Here is a 19716-nt window from a genome sequence, read left to right on the forward strand (position 1 = left end):
GAGAGATAACACAAGAAAGAGATCAAGATGGCATTAAAAGAAACCCCTACCGGTAAGAGTCCTGGGCCAGACGGATTTACGATCAGATACTATAAACAGTTTCAAGACCAACTGATTCCAAGACTATGTGAATACCTAAACAAAATAGGAGAAGATGAAGACATCAGAAAAGAATCACTTCTGGCACATATCATAAGGAAAGAAGTGCATAAAAAACACTGCGCTAATACGTGAAAAAACAAAACACAAGGGAGCAGCTACATACAATCTGACAAAGACCATGAAAATATAACTTAAAAAATGCAGCGCATAATATATGTGTAAACAAATGAAAACAAGTGAATTATTTCAAATAAGTGCTTCAAAGAAGAAAATGAAAAATAAAAATAATTGAGGAAAAGTCAGCCTGATGGCCTGTGCTAAACATAAAGTCAATAGTATATGAACAATATTGTCCCACAACCCTGGTAGGTGAATAAACTCCAAAATTTGGTGTTGTTCGGATGATTGTCCCAAATTGAACTTCATGAAAATCCAATCAAAACAGAGGGATGAGGCAATGGTAAAAAGGATGGTAGAAAGGATGGTATGTAGGAAAACTCTTACCAGATCCCATTGATTCCCATGTCAGCTACAGGGAATCTCGCATGTGCGTTATGCCACTCAGGGCATGGAAAGCGACATCTCCTCTGGAATCTTCCAGGCTCAAATCTGCTTGGAACTCAGGGGGCCACCAAGAAAGTCCTCACAGCAAGACCAGGATGCAAATCGGGTGAAGGGAGACGTCTCTTGTAAAGCTCAAGTCAACGCTTGACTTATAGGAAGGGTATGTGGAAAGAAAAAACATGCCTCCACATAGTGCAGATGAAAAAGGGGATTATTTTTATATCTAAAAAACACCATATAACAATAAAAAACGTGATCACGATGCATTAAAATAAATGGGCAACATGGAGGGTGGTGTAGAGCCCAACGCGTTTCGACCTAGGGGTCTTCAACAGGGGCATAAAGCATCCACTCCAGGTTGCCCATATTTATAACTAAAAATGTCTAACAAGGACCAATTACATTAGGTGAAAATAGAGCCGTTTCATTGGATAAATGTAGTCACCTGATCATAAAGGTAACAGGAAATAATGACATAATCATATTAGACCAATATATATAATGCAAACGTAATGGAAATGAATAGGAGCAAGTTACAAAAGAGCTCTGGGTGAATAATGAATATATAATATAATAAAATTGACTGGTAATGAATTCGTAATGCAGCAGAGGTGTCATATCAAAAGGACATCACTGCTGACAGTACAGAACGCCCTCTGCCATTGGCACCGTGAAGAACCAATGGGCTTTGAAGGTAATTTGATGGGCAGAATGAACCGCCAATCAGTGAGTTGGCTGTAGTTCCGCTCCGACGTGCATCACGAGGCACGTCAGGCGAGCGGAAGTGACCGTCACGCCCGAAGGTGTATCAGGCGTGCGTCTGTCCTTTAAGATAGAAGGGGTGGCTCGAACCAATGGCTGTAAATAGAAGTCCACATATTTCCCAATGCGAGCCGTAACGGAATTAATCCTGCTGACAATGGGTCGACCGGGGGGATTGACTGGGTCCTTGTGGACTTTAGGGAGATAGTATATGGCGGGAATGCGTGGAACCTGGGGTACCAAGAAACTTTTTTCTTTTTTGTTTAAAATCCCCAGGGCAAATCCCTCATCAATTAATTCCACTAGAACTGCTCGCATTGGGAAATATGTGGACTTCTATTTACAGCCGTTGGTTCGAGCCACCCCTTCTTTCTTAAAGGACACTAGAGACACCATTAAATTATTGGAGCCAGTTCAATTTCTTGATGGAATGCTTCTCGTCACGGCAGATGTGGCGGCACTGTACACGTGCATACCGCATCTCTTGGGCTTTGATGCGGTTGAGAAACAACTTTCTAGAGATAGCAAACTTCCCTCGTTGCAACGCAACTTCATTATGCAGTTGCTAAAATTCGCCACAGGGTACAATTATTTCTGGTTCCAAAACCATTTTTTTCTGCAGAAGACTGGCGTGGCTATGGGGGCCAAATTTGCCCCCAGCCTCGCCAACCTCTTCATGGCCCAGTGGGAAGAGGATGTCGTCTATGCTGCACAGAGACCTGAGCTGATTCTCTGGGCCAGGTACATAGACGACATCCTCTTCCTATGGGATGGGGACCGCACATCATTGGATATCTTTATGGCTGCATTAAATAACAATGATAGGGGGATATCTTTGAGCTATGAGGCCAGTTCCACTAGGATACATTTTTTGGATCTAGAAATTTTTGTAGTTGAACAACACTTAGAATTCCGTACACACTTTAAAGCCACCGACTGGAAAGGTTTTATTCCGGTCGATAGTTGTCATCAAGAACAGTGGCTTAGATCAGTTCCCCGCAGCCAATTTTTGAGGCTGCGGCGTAACTGTACTAGAACTTCTGATTTTTTAGCTCAGTCACAGATCCTCAAGGATCGTTTCTTAGAAAAAGGTTATGACCCAGACCTATTGGACGGAGAACTCAATAGAGCTTTATCCATTGAAAGAAGCTCCACTATAATAAAACGCCCTAAAAGTACATCTGAATCGAAGTACAAATGGTCGTTTTTTACTACCAGTTCTACTCAATCCAAACAGATTAAGGCTATTCTAAAGAAACATTGGAAAGTACTCTTAAACAATAGGCTTCTCAATCCCATTTTGCCTGAGCAGGCGGCTATAGTTTTTAGAGAGGCACGGTCCATCCAGGGACAAATTGCTCCGAATATAATTGACCCACCTAAGAAAGTTTCCTTCTTTCAGGAAAGCAAAGGTTATTACCCTTGCCGTAGATGTAAAGTGTGTAGTCATAACATTGGAGGGAGACGCAAAAGTACCACTTATACATCCACTGTTACTTCCCGTTTATATCACATGAAACATTTCACCACTTGCTCTTCACAATACATCGTTTACCTAGTGACTTGCCCCTGCCGTAAACAATGTGTGGGTCGCAACCTCAGGACCTTCTCGATCCGGGTCAATGAACATGTTGCTGGTATCAAGAAGGGCAAAAGTAAACGCACAGTACCTTGGCACTATTTAGAGTGCCACAAGAGAGACCCCACTGGGACTTTGTTTTAAGTTATTGACCGGTTTGTCCCTCATTGGAGGGGAGAGTCACGACTCTGTGGTGTCTCCCGCCTTGAAACTTACTGGATATATGAGTTGAGGTCCTACTTCCCGTTTGGGTTAAACGTGGAGTGGGACCTCAACTCTTTCATTAACCAGTCCTGGTCACCCAACATTTCTATTTCCATGTTCCAAATTTTAATTTTTTTTTCCCCCACTTCATTAGTTTTCAGGCTTGTCATTTCAAGAAGGTCCTGATCATTAAGAATTTGCTTTACAAGTTATTACTACTTACCAGTCACTCGTTCAGCATGTTCACTAACCACTTTAGTTCCCCCTCAGAATGCGGCTACGTTTTCAGTATGTACCAAAAAAATATATTTTTTATTCTTATTTTTTCCTAATTTCCATTTTACTTTTATTTTTATTTATTTTTTATTAATATTTTATTAATTTTTTTTATTTTTTTATTTTTATATTTATTTTCATTTTTATTTTTATATTTGTTTTTATTTATTTTTATTTTTCATTTTATATTTATTTTCATTCATATATTTTTTCATTTTCACATTTTATTTTCATTTTTATTTTCACATTTCATTTATTTTTCTCTTTTTATTTTTCACTCCGTATTCAATTTTTACTTATCATAATTTTTGATGTGGTGGACACCGCAACAATATCCAGTTAAAATTAAGCCATTTTTCCTATTGCGACATGTTAGACAGATTTTGTTGATTTCAACCTCTCTGTTCACATGCGCAGTGAGTCCAGGGATAACTGACAGCACACCCCATACTTCAGTCCTCCCTCAGTCTGGCCAGGCTCTCGGAGCCGATTACGTGATGAGGGTCTGACGTTTGGCGCACTTCAAGCGCCATGTCACTTCCCTCAGCTTTACACGTGTTCCGGCCTTCTGTGTAATAGGATCCCGGGCTGCCGTATCTACGGACATACGCACGCCTGATACACCTTCGGGCGTGACGTCACTTCCGCTTGCCCGACGTGCCTCGTGATGCACGTCGGAGCGGAACTACAGCCAGCTCACTGATTGGCGGTTCATTCTGCCCATCAAATTACCTTCAAAGCCCATTGGTTCTTCACAGTGCCAATGGCAGAGGGCGTTCTGTACTGTCAGCAGTGGTGTCCTTTTGATATGACACCTCTGCTGCATTACGAATTCATTACCAGTCAATTTTATTATATTATATATTCATTATTCACCCAGAGCTCTTTTGTAACTTGCTCCTATTCATTTCCATTACGTTTGCACTATATATATTGGTCTAATATGATTGTCATTATTTCCTGTTACCTTTATGATCAGGTGACTACATTTATCCAATGAAACGGCTCTATTTTCACCTAATGTAATTGGTCCTTGTTAGACATTTTTAGTTATAAATATAGGCAACCTGGAGTGGATGCTTTATGCCCCTGTTAAAGACCCCTAGGTCGAAACGCGTTGGGTTCTACATCACCCTCCATGTTGCCCATTTATTTTAATGCATCGTGATCACGTTTTTTATTGTTATATGGTGTTTTTTTAGATATAAAAATACTCCCCTTTTTCATCTGCACTATGTGGAGGCATGTTTTTTCTTTCCACATACCCTTCCTATAAGTCAAGCGTTGACTTGAGCTTTACAAGAGACGTCTCCCTTCACCCAAATTGCATTCTGGTCTTGCTGTGAGGACTTTCCTGGTGGCCCCCTGAGTTCCAAGCAGATACGAGCCTGGAAGATTCCAGTGAGGAGATGTCGCTTTCCATGCCCTGAGTGGCATAACGCACATGCGATTCCCTGTCGCTGACATGGGAATCAACGGGATCTGGTAAGAGTTTTCCTACATACCATCCTTTCTACCATCCTTTTTACCATTGCCTCATCCCTCTGTTTTGATTGGATTTTCATGAAGTTCATTTTGGGACAATCATCCGAACAACACCAAATTTTGGAGTTTATTCACCTCCCAGGGTTGTGGGACAATATTGTTCATATACTATTGACTTCATGTTTAGCACAGGCCATCAGGCTGACTTTTCCTCAATTATTTTTATTTTTCATTTTCTTCTTTGAAGCACTTATTTGAAATAATTCACTTGTTTTCATTTGTTTACACATATATTATGCACTGCATTTTTTAAGTTACATATCATCATAATACCCAAAGAAGGAAAAGACAAGGTCAATTGCTCAAGCTATAGGCCTATAGCTTTATTGAACACGGATACAAAGTCATACGCCAAAATCCTTGCCACTAGAATAAAAAGATTGATGCCACTATGGATAAACCCTAATTAGACTGGGTTTGTCCCCGGAAGAGAAGGAAGGGACATAAAAACAATCTTGATGCTGCGAAGGAAAAACACCAATATCTCCCCAGATCTACTCCTGTCAATAGATGCAGAAAAAGCATTTGACAGGGTAGACTGGGGATTTATGATGGCCACGCTACAACATCTCAGTTTGGGGCCTAAAAAAATGAAGTAGATCATGAATCTCTACAGAGGGCCCACGGCTTGTGTAAAGGTCAACGGTAAGATGTCGCCAGTGTTTGAAATGCTTAACGGAACACGGCAAGGATGCCCGCTCTCTCCCCTTCTATAAGTACTATCATTGGAGCCGTTCCTTGGGACCTTGCGGAATAACCGAGGGATAGAGGGGGTGAGAGTAGGAGGAAAAGAACATAAAGTCACGGCTTATGCCGACGATATCCTTGTGTACGTGACTAAGCCTAGAGAGACCCTCTTAAATCTCCTGAAAGAAGTCGACAAATATGGTGAACTCTCAAATTTCAAAATAAATCCTATTAAAACAGAAATACTGAACTTGAGAGTAAGAAAAAAGGACACTCTGGCCCTTCAAAAACAATTTCCATTTACGTGGGTAAAGGGGGAGCTACCCTACCTCGGAATTAAACTAACAGCATCACTTGAGAATATCTACCCTGCAAACTACATCCCACTACTAAGTGAGATCAAGGCAGAAGTTAAGAAGGTAAACATACAAACAATATCATGGATTGGAAGAGTCAACATGGTTAAAATGGCAATACTACCAAAGATACTGTACACATTCCAAATGTTACCAATAAAGGTTCCACAGAGCTTCTTCAACACCATACAAAAATTAACAAAATATATATGGCAAAATAACAAACCAAGATTAAAATTTGCATTAATCTCTAGGAAAAGACAGCACGGGGGTTTAACAGCACCAGACATTTCAAGGTATTATAAAGCAGTAATCTTAGCACGCATGATAGAATGGACAAAAGAAAACGAAGAAAAAAAATGGATAGTAATAGAAAACACTTTAAGTAAAACCACGCTTCACAAAAATATTTGGATATTAAATAAATTTAGAAAACTAGACCCCAACGCACATGAGGTGACAAAAAATGTATTTTGAATTTGGGATGCACTACATCGGAAACAAAAATGGGCATACAATTCACCGTTGACGCCCCTCACGGGAACACATTTTTTCACTCCGGGTGAGGATATTTTTCGAAGACTCAAAATAAAAAATCCACTAATTAAAGATATTACTAGAAGAGGGAAGTTGGAATCTGCTCAAAAATTGGAGAATAAATTCGGTGGGAGATTATGAGAATGGGAATATTTTCAACTAAATCACTTAAACACATCACCACACCCGTTTAGAGATGGAGAAAGATTAAACCGGTTGGAAAAGCTCTGTATGACAACGCCCTCGAAGGGAGGCTTCTCGAAAGTTTGAGTTCCTGACAGATCTGGAAGGACAAGATAGGCCTCCCGTCATTGAAAAGTGGGAAAGTGAATTAGGAATAAAGTTGGAAGAAGAACAAATTAAGAGAATGATTGCAGGAGGATATAATCAAGCATGGGATACAAACACCATCGAGATGAACTATAAATTCCTTGTTAGGTGGTATATGACCCTGGTGAGACTCCACAAAATCAACCAAGCAGTAACACCAATGTGTTGGAGAAACTGTGGACAAAAAGCCACAATGATACACATATGGTGGGACTGCCCACAAATTAGCACATATTGGCAAGAAATAATTACAAGTATAAAGGACATTACGGGCAAGACCATAGAGAACAATAGACTGACCTGCCTGTTCCATGACACCAACTCCTCTAGTAAGCAATATACAGAAAAAAATTACGTCAAAATTACTAAATGCAGCAAAGGGAGCGATCCCAAAAAACTGGTTAAAGAGCGAAGGCCCAGACTTAAGAGATTGGTTTAAACAAGTGGAGTACTACCATAAAATGGAACTTCTCTGCTGCAAAGATAAAGAGCAAATAGAAAAATGTAATTCTATCTGGATTGGGTGGGAAAGATATAAAACCTTGGACAAATTCTGGCAGAAGAAACTGGAAGGTATAAATCACTAAGAAGAATAAATATTAGGGAGAAGAAGGAAAATCTAGGAAGTAAGGTGGGGGGGGGGGGGATTAGTAAGGGTGGGCAATAGGTGGATGGTGTAGGACGGGAAAATTTTTATACGGTTATTAATAAAGGAGGGAATTTTTGTTTCATAGGTTCTTTTTTGTTTATTCTTTTCTGAAAAGAGGCCACAATGATGTGAACCTGAGAAGGGACGAGTTTTGAACGTCAAGTTGAAAAGGGTCTCTCAAAAGAAAACACTGAAGTGGTCCAAAATAAAAAAGACCTTTGGGGAAATAGACATATGAGTGCTGCCAGCATTGCTGCAGAGATTAAAGGGGTGGGGGGTCAGCCTGTCAGTGCTCAGGCCATACGCTGCATCAGATTGGTTGGCATGACTGTCGTTCCAGAATTAAGCCTCTTCTAAAGATGATGCACAAGAAAGCCCACAAACAGTTTTCTTAAGACAAGCAGACTAAGGACATGGATTACTGGAACCATGCCCTGTGGTCTGATGAGACCAAGATAAACTTATTTGGTTCAGATGGTGCCAAGTATGTGGGGTGACAACCAGGTGAGGAGTACAAAGACAATTGTGTCTTGCCTACAGTCAAGTATGGTGGTGGGAGTGTCATGGTCTGGGGCTGCATGAGTGCTGCAGGCACTAGGGAACTACAGTTCATTGAGGGAATCATGAATGCCAACATGTATGTGACATACTGAAGCAGAGCATGATCCCCTCCCTTCGGAGACTGGGCTGTAGGGTAGTATTTCAACATAACAACATCAAACATACCACTAAGAGGACCACTGCCTTGCTGAAGAAGCTGAGGGTAAAGGTTATGTACTGGCCAAGCATGTCTCCAGACCTAAACCCTATTGAGCATCTGTGGAGCATCCTTAAACGGAGGTGGAGGAGCGTAAAGTCTTTAATATCCACCAGCTCCGTGATGTCGTCATTGAGGAGTGGAAGAGGACTCCAGTGGCAACCTGTGAAGCTCTGTTGAACTCCATGTCCAAAAGGGATAAGGCAGTGCTGGAAAATAATGGTGGCCACACAAAATATTGAGACTTTGGGCACAATTTGGACATTTTCACTTAGGGGTGTACTCACTTTTGTTGCCAGCAGTTTAGACATTAATGTCTGTGTGTTGAGTTATTTTGAGGGGACAGCACATTTACACTATTATACAAACTGTACACACACTACTTTACATTGTAGCAAAGTGTCATTTCTTCAGTGTTGTCACATGAAAAGATAGAATAAACTATTTATAAAAATGTGAGGGGTGTACTCACTTTTGTGAGATACTGTATAACAAAATTGTTTTTGAAAAAATATTGTTAAAATTGTTGAAACAGTTTATTTTACAATTTGCACAGGTGCTCAATAAGCAGTTTTCCCTGTGCCAGTTGTTCCCTGTTTGTTCACACATAGTTCTTAGGATTAAAGTGAAACTAAAGCTTTGCGGTCACAAGTTGTGAGCAGGTAGAGTCTTTACGGTGAATGTCTCTTCTGCAATAAAATACACCTCCTTGCCTGCTCACTGTCTTCTCTGGCATGTATACTGAACTGTGCTTGCCCAGCTTACATGATTATCACAGTCCTTGTGTGTCAGGATGATTGACTTATATGCATATCATCCTGCACCAGCCAATTTAGGCTGCCGAAGACTGTCACACAGCAGAAAATGCTGACGAGGTACAGGGACCGTTGAAAGAAAGGTACGATTTTTAGCTTTGCTTTAAGGATGTTCAAATCTGAAGCAAACATCTGTGTGTCCAGGCTGGTATGGCCTACTTGTTTGTTCTGCCTGTGTATGACAGGATGATGTAAATGCTTCTTCTACAGTACTTCTGTACTTAACGTTGTACAACTTTTTACACAATGTTTGCATGCCTTTTGTGTGAATACATTTTTCTATATTGAACTTCTAGTATCTTATATGTCACATGACCATGTGTGCCTATTAGTCAGGGAAATTAATGATGCAAGCCTTCATTTTTATTTATATTTTAATGTATTGGTCTGATTTCAATGGCAACGCTTTTTTAATTTAATTTTTTTTTTTTTTTTTATAGGGTGGCTTAATTATCATGCCAGACAGTACTATTGGATCAGTTTTACACGCCATAAATACTCTTCTTGATCAAAGCTGTGTGCTTTCTGAGACTCTATATACCTTTTTGGCTTCCAACTGTTACAGCATTTTCAACTGCCTGCTTACAATGGAGAAAGATGCTGAGCATGTACAGAAAAGGTAATGACCACACCCAAGCAGATGTTTAAAGAAAAAAATGGAATTAGGCACACTCCGTGTGAATGTGAATACCTCCCTGCTGAGCTATTTATTCTGACACCGGGGAGACTTCCCCACCATCAGAATACACTGATCAGCATTGCAGGCTATAGCCTGCATTGCTGATCAAGCAGGGAAATTCCAACAGGGCGGTTGTACAGAAGTTGATCGGTAAACTTTTTAAATGTGTTGATGTGGGAATCAGCGCTATTTTTTTTTCCTTTTTAAACCTTCTGGTTGAATGAAAATAAATCTATAATGTATGTCTTGCCTTAGGATCTCTGCAGGCAGGAAGGCTCCTCTGTTACATGGCTAGGATGGAAAAAAAATCTAAAGAGGACTTGGTTGCTGCGGGTTCTGTTCTGCCTGCATACAATCCCTGTTCTAAGTAACCTTTCTTGAGAATGTCTGGAGTATGCTTATTCATTTTATTTGGAGAAGCAAAAGGCCACAACTAGCTTATGCTATCTGGCTGAGACCTAACTGGATGGGGGTGTTGAGGGTTTCCAGATATCCAATTTTATTATAATGTAATTATGCATCAGAGGATACTGAATTTGCACTTACAGTACATGTTTCCTCGAAACCTTAGCTAGCTATGGAAACATTTATGGAGTGTAGGAATTTAGCCCACCCTCCCTGTCTGCTACGTGAGTTTAGACGCCTATCTAAAACAACCTCTCCTCTGACCCATCACACCCTAAAATTGTGGAGATGTAGCAGGGCATTCTCACCTTTTATATGTAGAAAAGATGTCAATTGAATATACACTATATCACCAAATGTATTGGGACGCCTGCCTTTACATGAACTTTAATGGCATTCCAGTCTTAGTCCGTAAGGTTCAATATTGCGTTGGCCCACCCTTTGCAGCTATAACAGCTTCAACTCTTCTGGGATGGCTGTCCACAAGGTTTAGGAGTGTGTCTATGGGAATCTTTGACCATTCTTCCAAAAGCGCATTTGTGAGGTCAAGCACGGATGTGGGCCAGAAGGCCTGGCTCGCAGTCTCCCCTCTAATTCATGGCAAAGGTGTTCTGTCGGGCTCAGGTCAGGACTCTGTGCAGGCCAGTCAAGATCCTCCACCCCAGACTCGCTCATCCATTGGTTGACCAAACACTTTTGATCTTAATATGAAAATACTTCACTTGTTACTGGAAATAGCAATTACGGTCACTATAGTGTTTCACAAAATACAGCAGTTAGTAGAGAGAAGGGGGTTAGGTCTCTGTGAATGAATACTCAAATGGGATCAGTCCAATGTTGCCATACCCTCGTGCATTTCTGGGGGCATCCTCTACTTATATAAGTCAACTTGTACACATAGGTAAAATAGCATTCACCGAGTTCTCCCATGCTCTTACTGTGGGAGGCATAGGAAAAGTCCATTTTAACAGGATCTCTTTTTTGGCATAGAAGAGCAACAGCGAAACCAGCAATTTGGCTTATCTAGGCCTCTGGTCATAATCTTGTATGCCCAGCAGAGCCAGCTCAGGCGTCAGGGGTATCTCCAGTTGACGACGGACAATAATGAACTCCACTATGGCCGACCAGTATCGGAAAGCCTGGGACAGGCCCAGAACATTTGAATGTAGGTGCTGTCAGGAGATTGGCATTGCGGGCAATTCAGGGACCTCTGTGGGTATATTCTATGCAGTCTCTGAGGCGTGAAGTACCATATTTATCGGCGTATAACGTGCACCCCAAGTTTAGGAGGAAATTTTAAGGAAAAAAAACTTACATTTAAATGCCCATCAATGCAGCCTTATCAATGCACAGTGTCCATCTGCAGCCTTGTCGGTGCCATTTGCAGCCTTGTCGGTGCCATTTGCAGCCTTGTCGGTGTCCATTTGCAGCCTCGTCGGTGTCCATTTGCAGCCTCGTCGGTGTCCATTTGCAGCCTCGTCGGTGTCCATTTGCAGCCTTGTCAGTGTCCATCTGCAGCCTTGTAGCCTTGTCAGTGTCCATCTGCAGTCTTGTAGCCTTGTCAGTGTCCATCTGCAGCCTTGTCAGTGTCCATCTGCAGCCTTGCCCAGGCTGCAGTTAAACTGCCGGGATACACAGAGCCGGTCCTCGGCTCTTCTCGGCTCCTCTCGTAGTCCCGCCCTATGATGGACATAACATGGGTCCAATGGCGTGACTGTGAGCGGAGCCGAGCGCCGCCCATATACATACATAGCCGAGTGTTTTCTAGGCTAGGTTCGGCTAGCTCCGCTCACAGTCACGCCCAGTCCCTGTGTTATGTCCATCATGGGGCTGGAGTGGGCGTGACTGTGAGCGGAACTAGCCGAGTACACTCGGCTATGTATGTATATCGGCGGCCGGCGCTCGCTCCGCTCACAATCAGCGGGGGGAATCGGCGTATAACACGTACCCACGATTTTCTACTGATTTTAAGGGGAAAAAAGTGCGTGTTATACGCTGGTAAATATGGTATATCCTATGTAAAAATTTTGCTTGTATTAATTTATCCCTAAAGGATATCACTAGTTTAGAGCTGTCCTCAAAGCACTCCTCCCTATACAGGGTTGGGATCTCCGTCCTCCATTTGGCCCACAGTGCATCCATCTTTGGTGAATCTTTCCTAACGAGGGTTAGCTATAACGCGGACAGGGGCTTAGCTAATGATCCCTGAGCCAGTAAGCCCTCAACTACATCCGATTCTAGATCGGACGGTGTTGGGAACTGAGCTCGAAATGCATGACTCAGCTGATAAGGGAATAGCATCCATACAGGGAGGTCATGGCTGCTAGCAAGATCCCGAAAAGATGGAAGAGATCAGGCCGACGCAACATCCTTTAGTAATTTAATTCCATGATGGGCCCAGATTTGCGGGTCAGGGATTGTCCGAAAGTGTGGGAGCAATAGGTTTCCCCTTAATGGGCAAAAGGGGGACCAACGGTTGGGGGAGAGAAACCGCCTCCTAGCTAGGCTCCATACCCTTAGAGTGTCTTTGGTGGGGATCGGCAAGGAAGGATACGCCAAGGCTCCACGATATACCAGGTTACCCAGCTCCCTGAGAGATCCCACGATAGCTGCCTCTAGACAGACTGCAGCATTGGCTCTAGACTGCTCGAACCAACACTGAACCATGACCAACATGACCGCCCAATAGTACAGCAGCAGGTTAGGTAAGGCCAATCCACTGCAGCTAACAGGGAGCTGGAGGGTCGATCTGGCCAACCGAGGGGAGGATCCACGCCACAGAAAGGAGCCAATGCAGCCGTCTAAATCTCTGAAAAAGGTCTGGGGTATCCACGCAGGGCAATTCCTAAAAATGTAATTAAATTTAGGAAGATAGATCATCTTTTAGATATTCGCCCTAGGAGGTTAAGGGGTAAATTAACCCACCGAGAGCAGTGATCTTTAAGGCGTGTTACTAGGGGTTGAAGATTAAGGCGTTGCTCTGATTCCTAAATACATAAATTTGTCCATCCGTCGCAACGTAGTCTGAGCCGCAGAGTGTTTGGCCTGCGCATCTAGAGGGAACAAGACAGATTTGCTCCAATTGATACGGATTCCAGAGAATCTTCCGAATTCATTGAAAGCCTCCAGAACAGCCTGCAGTGAAGGACCAGCATCCTGCAAATATAGCAGTGTGTCATCTGCATACAGCGATATTTTCTCCTCCAGAGGGCCGACCTGGAGACCCATAATGCTGTGTGATTCCCTGACCAAAATTGCCAAGGGTTCCAGGGCCAATGCAAACAAACTGGGGGACAAAGGGCACCCCTGCCGGGTCCCCCTGTGGAGGAGAAAAAAATCGGAGAGAGTATTATTCGCCCGTATTCTTGCCCTGGGGGCCTTGTACCACAACTCCAGCCAGTGCAGAAATTTAGGTCCCACTCTGAATTTCCTCAACACCGCCCACAGGTACTCCCATTCAACGGAGTCAAGAGAGGCTATGACTCTCGTTCCCCCGTTGCTATGGGAGGTGGCAAAATTTAGAAATAAATGGCGAATATTGACATCCGTGCCCTTCCCCGGCATGAACCCGGTCTGATCCACATGAATAAGGTCCTCTATTACCCTACCGAGCCTAATGGCCAATATTTTTGCTAATAACTTAGCATCGGCATTAATGAGGGAGATAGGCCGGTAGGAGGCGGACTTGCTTTTTTTTTTTTTTTTACTGAAAAACTGATCATTGTGTGAAAGTTTTAATAACTCTACAACTTACAATTGGGCTGCTGCTTTATTAAAGGAAGTTAAATGGAGATGATATAAAGAGAAATGTTTGATAGTTTGGTGCTACCTGCAGCATGTAATTCTTTTTCCAGCAGCTATTAGTGTGCGTTCACGTAATATAGATGGGATATGCTTATTAAAATTTTTTTTTTTTTTTTATCTCCCAGGGATAATTTATGGGGAGAATGCATTTCATTACTCTCTATGTTGCCAAATGTTTTGAAGCTGATGTTGCAGAACCTGCAAGTAAGCAGAGCTTGCCAGGAAGAGCTGCCTGTTATTGCACAGTTGCTTCGCCTTTTGCTTCAGAATCCACAACTAAGGAGTCATATGATGACCAATGCATTCCTTGTCCAGCAAACCCTTCAAGATGTTATGGTAGGTTAAAATAAGATTGTAGCTTAGATTGTAATTAACTGAATAAAAGTTGCATTAAATCCAAATTTTGTATTTATGTATATCTGTTTAAAACCTGTGTGCAGAACATTAACAGCATAAAGTTTTTTTTCTTTATTAGTAAAAAACCGATTTGATAGTGCATTTCCCATGGACTTCCATTCTGTCCATGTCAACAATATGGCAGACGATCCTCTAGCTCCTATGTTGCCACACTCATTGCACATGTTCTGCTAGCTCCCCTGGTTTTCCATTCACTTTTTTTATTTTTTGGAAGCCACCCAATGTGGCTCTAGAAGGGAGACTCCAGAAGGTTGATTGCAAGATATCTGCTTCAGTGCTGCCTGTCTTTGTCTCTTCTAAGTCCATCCTCGGCCACTTTCATCCCATCCTGTCTCTTCCTTTTCCAGCAGCCGTTGGTCATATTATTTGAGTCTTTCTCACTCTCCCACTTCTCCTTCTCCTATCTGCTTGTCAGATGTCAGCAACAAGCCCAGCTTTGCAGGACTGTCCCAACCCTGCAACTGTTGACCAAGCTGCAGCTGAGGGGAAAAGGACAGGCACAATATGAATGGTAGATGTAGTGTGAGGAAGAGGTAAATGAAAGATAGAGAAGAAGTCTAAGCAGTGAAATGACGAGGGACACAGATGGCTTAAGCAGCCCATACACGGAGTGAATTTCTTTCCTACTACAAAAATAAATTTGCTCCATTCCTCCATCAACACAGACCGTGCTGATAGGGCAATTCCTCCTGCCGAGACATTGTATTCTCTCAGCGAGGGGGGCAGAGGAAGCCATCCCCGCTGGGAGAAGACTGTGATTATTACTATACCAGACGCTGGCAATATTCGCATGCAAAGTCCGACAGGCTGGTTCTACCCAAGCTGATCAATCAACTTGGTTCATACAGCCTGCCCATATATTACTTCATTACTTGAACCATCAATGGCCAGCCTTAGGAGTCTCTCAGGCTCTCCTCTGCTCTCAATGTAGTTTTTTTTTTTTTTTTTTTGCTTGCTCATCCCCCTTCATTTCACATTGCAGTGCAATTACTCTATACCAGTGTTTCTCAACCTTTTTTTTTTTTTTTTTTTTAATCAAGGTGCTCTTTAAAATTATGGACAGTCTCAAGACACCCCATTCTGAAATGGAAAAACCTCATAGTTTTACATAATGCAGCAACATCCACACACGTAGGACACCCAACATTTATAGGCGATTTATTCTTCCAAAGCAAATACACTTTTGCAAACTGGTACTGACTAGTATTAGAGTGTTTCTCTTCTCCCTCAGTTTTTCTCCATCACTCAGCTAATGTGACCCAAAGCTAATGGAGAGAGGCAAGGGAGAGTCAAACAATGATGCTATGCAGGCAATTAACATCCTCCTTATCAGCTGATGATGTCATTGGTCATTAGGAGGCCCCTTTCAAAATTGAGGACCGTTTGTTTAAACAGTTCAGTCACTTATTTTCAAAGAAAAAAAACGTATGAAGTTTACAACATTTTTTTCATATCTGCCAGCTAGAGTCCTTAAATGCTTGAGTCCCTGAGCCATTCTTTTATGCAAAAACGGACCGTTTGTTTACATCTGCTTTTCGTCTGTTTCTGTTTTTTTAACGGAAGAAAAAATAGGGTATTGATCCATTCCAAAAAACAGATGTTGACGGAAGCGGATTTATACGGATGTAAATGGATGATCGATCCCTTTACATACGTTTTTTCCATTGAGATGCATTGCTGTCTGTTTTTCATCCGTCAACGGATGGATGAAAAACAGACCAACAATCCGCATGTGTAAAAGGGGCCTAATAAAGACTTCATCCACCTGCTGGCTTGCATACAATTTTTTGGCAAATTTTAGGCATTTTGCCAAGACACCCTTGGAGAAACCTCAAGGCACCCCGGTTGAAAAAGGCTGCTCTATACTGTTCACCAAAGAGCAGTTTGAAGCAGCAAAAAAGTTACTTACATGTGAGCTAAATATTCTTGCTTTAATTGTTAGATTTGCAGACTATAACGCTTAACTTTTTTAACCACTTGCCAACTGGCTCACATCGATATACGTCGGCAAAGTAGCACGGGTGCGCAAAACAACGTACCAGTACGTCGCTGCGTCCCATGGATTCGATGTCTGCCGGTGGCCCAGGGAACACAGTTAACCCTTTGATCGCCCCCTAGTGTTTAACCCCTTCCCTGCCAGTGACATTTACACAGTAATCAGTGCATTTTTATAGCACTGATCATTGTATAAATGCCAGTGGTCCCAAAATAGTGTTAAATGTGTCCGATCTGTCCACCGCAATGTCGCAGTCATGATAAAAATCGCAGATCACCGCCATTACTAATCAAAATAATTATAAAAATGCCATAAATCTATCCCCTATTTTGTAGATGCGATAACTTTTGCGCGAACCAATCAATATACGTGTTTTTTTGTGGTTTTTTTTTTTACCAAAAAATATGTAGAAGAATACATATCGGCCTAAACTGAGGAAGAAATTTGTTTTTATGTATTTTTTTGGGGGGATATTTGTCATAGCAAAAAGTTAAAACTATTGCTTTTTTTTTCAAAATGTTTTCTTTTTGTTTATAGCGCAAAAAATAAAAAATGCAGAGGTGATCACATACGACCAAAAGAAAGCTCTATTTGTGGGTAAAATTTTGCTAGGGTACAACCTCGCACGACCGCGCAATTGTCAGTTAAAGCGGCGCAATGCCTTATCGCAAAAAGGGCTTGATCAGGAAGGCGGTAAATCCTTCCAGGGCTGAAGTGGTTAAATGGGTTTTACATTTTCTTCTTGGCTAAATTATCATATGAAACCCTAATGTGCATTTCTGGAATGAATAAAAAAAAAATAAAAATGGGCAACACTACATGTCTCCTCATGTGTATTCCTTTAAAAACACTGCAAGCAGAGAAAATTCTGTTGAGTCCAGAGAGCACATAATTTCCTGTGCACTTTGCCTCATCTGCCCTGTAATCTTTAGACGTGGTTTTGCCCAGTTCTCCTCGTTGGACTACAAGACTACAAACCACCTCCCTTGTGTTATAGAGATGACAAAAGGGAGGTGCCCTGTAGTCTAGCAAAAGAAAACTGAGAAGGTGTTACAATGCTGCTTGAGATTTCAGTGCAGCTGATGCACTGCATTGCTGGCTCAAACAAAGTTAAGTGCACAGTGGATTTCTAGTGGATCATATATTTTTCTGTACTTGCAGCGTTTACATGCATTATAGAGATGTAATGCATGTTTTTTTTTTTTTTTTTTCCCTAATATATATTTTTACAAAACATACACTTTAAGACTTCAAGCGTAAAATGAATCTATGTTCACTTCAGACATGCAGCCATCCACTTTATTTTAATAAATAAACGTTTGAGTATAAGATCATATTCATAGACTAATTTCTGTTTATTTAATTCTCACTCTAGAATTTGAAGAGCTGTGAAATTCAAGAACAGTGGCTGACTGATCTGCAGTACTGCTTTAATGTGTATCTTTCAAAACAGATACAGGAATGAGACACCGGGTGCATTTTAATTTTAAAGAATCTTACAAAATACTACTGTATATTCAAAATGTGATCTTTGTATAAGCACACACCCTATATATTCTGACAATGCAAAGTTTCAATAAAAATTCCAAACTGCTAAATTGCCAACATAATGCTTTCAGTGTTCAAATAGTCTGAAACCTCTACATACTGTTCTCACATACGTATGTTTTAAGGATTTTGTTTTTCTTTTGTATGCAATTGTCTTAAAAGTATTTACATATTTTTGCATCAGAATTTTCAGATTTTGTTAAACAAGTAAATATGTTTTATGGCAAATGTGATATGGTTTTCTGTTAAATTGCAGTGATAGCTTTACAGAATGTTTTGTATTGAACAAACAGTGAAATTTATCATTATAAAACACACTTTTTTTGGTACATGATCCTTACTCTGCCGCTCAACAAATTATAATTCTGATCCTCCCTGGTACTCAATGCATCATTCCATCTCTTGGTGTAAAATGTGAAGCCATCTCTTTTATTAATAACTTTTTAAAAAAGAGCAACCATTTGACCTCAGACTGTAATATATGCAAACAGATGAAGGGTCAGTCCATTAAAAATGGATATTTCAGCTTTGGGGGAATAAACGTATCAGGTTTATTAACCCTTCCGCTTTTTTTTTTAATGTCCAGGTAGTCATGCAAATGTATTCATCTTTGTCCAGTTTGCAACTATAGCAAAGGAGTCTCTCTTTTTTTTTCAATTATTTTATGTTTTTTAGAATGCTGGTAGAAGTTTGCCAGTTTGGGCAGCTTAAGTGGGGCAACCTCACTGCACAGGTCTCTGAAAAAGCCAAGAAACTAGTGAGCATACAGCCACAGTCCCCTAATATCACTTTTGTATGGACTGACCCATTAATTTTGCTTACTTCATCCTGATGATGCTTAAAGTGTATTCTAAGCAAGATCAAGGTTTGGAAAGAGTCATTGGTATGCAAGCTCGTGCACTTCCAGGTCAGTCTAATTCTTGTATTGCGTGTCCTAAGACCTCTGAAACTTTGGGCACACTGATATGTAAATTTGTAGCGACTCCTGTGGTAAAGAGCTGTCCTAATAGTTGCTGTGACTTGCTATTGCTCAATGAAGGTGATGGGCATTCCCCATCACCCCAAGTGACCAGCCTTTTGACCATGGGAGCTGCTGAAATATGCAGAGCACCATGATTTTCAAGGTTCAAAGGATGCCTAATAGGATAGCTGGGTTTGACGTGCCAGTGGCTCTTTAGACACTTTGCTCTTCTGGTTTACTCTAAGCATTTTCATTTGTAAAATGAAACTTCCCTTCTTACTATAGTGTAATATATTCGCTTTATCTTTATCTTTTCAACAGTTTTTACAAGAAATATTTTTTCTGTAACTGTTGTGTTTTTTGTTTTGTTTTTTAAGGTATGCTTTTTGCAAAATGTTTAGTGACTTTTGCCTTAGATGTACAGGAAACTTAAGTACTTAAATAAAAACAAGTGTCTTTTTAATTTTTCAGTGTTTTTAATATTACAAAATTGTGCGTGTGTGTGTTATACATGTTATGTGTATGTGTGCATGTGTGTGTGTGTATATATAATATACGTGTGTATGTATGTGTATGTATGTATGTATATATATATATATACACACACATCTCATGCAATTAGAATATCATCAAATAGTTAATTTTAATGATTATGGATTATAGCTAGTGAAAACCTTTTTTTGCATGAATTACTGCATCAATGTGGCGTGGCATGGAGGTGATCAGCCTGTGGCACTGCTGAG

General features: G+C 41.1%; 1 protein-coding gene across 1 annotated transcript in view; it reads left to right on the plus strand.

Moving 5' to 3' along the window:
• The window catches only part of TEX10 (testis expressed 10), a 206033-nt gene extending 186597 nt beyond the window's left edge, over positions 1–19436 (plus strand). Inside the window, exons 12-14 of the mRNA XM_073630641.1 lie at positions 9604–9782; positions 14177–14387; positions 17840–19436. Of these exons, the coding sequence (XP_073486742.1) occupies positions 9604–9782; positions 14177–14387; positions 17840–17929 (480 nt within the window). The 3' untranslated portion in view covers positions 17930–19436. The remainder of the gene's footprint in view (positions 1–9603; positions 9783–14176; positions 14388–17839) is intronic.
• The last annotated feature ends 280 nt before the right edge of the window (positions 19437–19716 follow it).

This window comes from Aquarana catesbeiana, linkage group LG05 (assembly GCF_042186555.1).
Source record: "Aquarana catesbeiana isolate 2022-GZ linkage group LG05, ASM4218655v1, whole genome shotgun sequence".
NCBI lineage: Eukaryota > Metazoa > Chordata > Amphibia > Anura > Ranidae > Aquarana > Aquarana catesbeiana.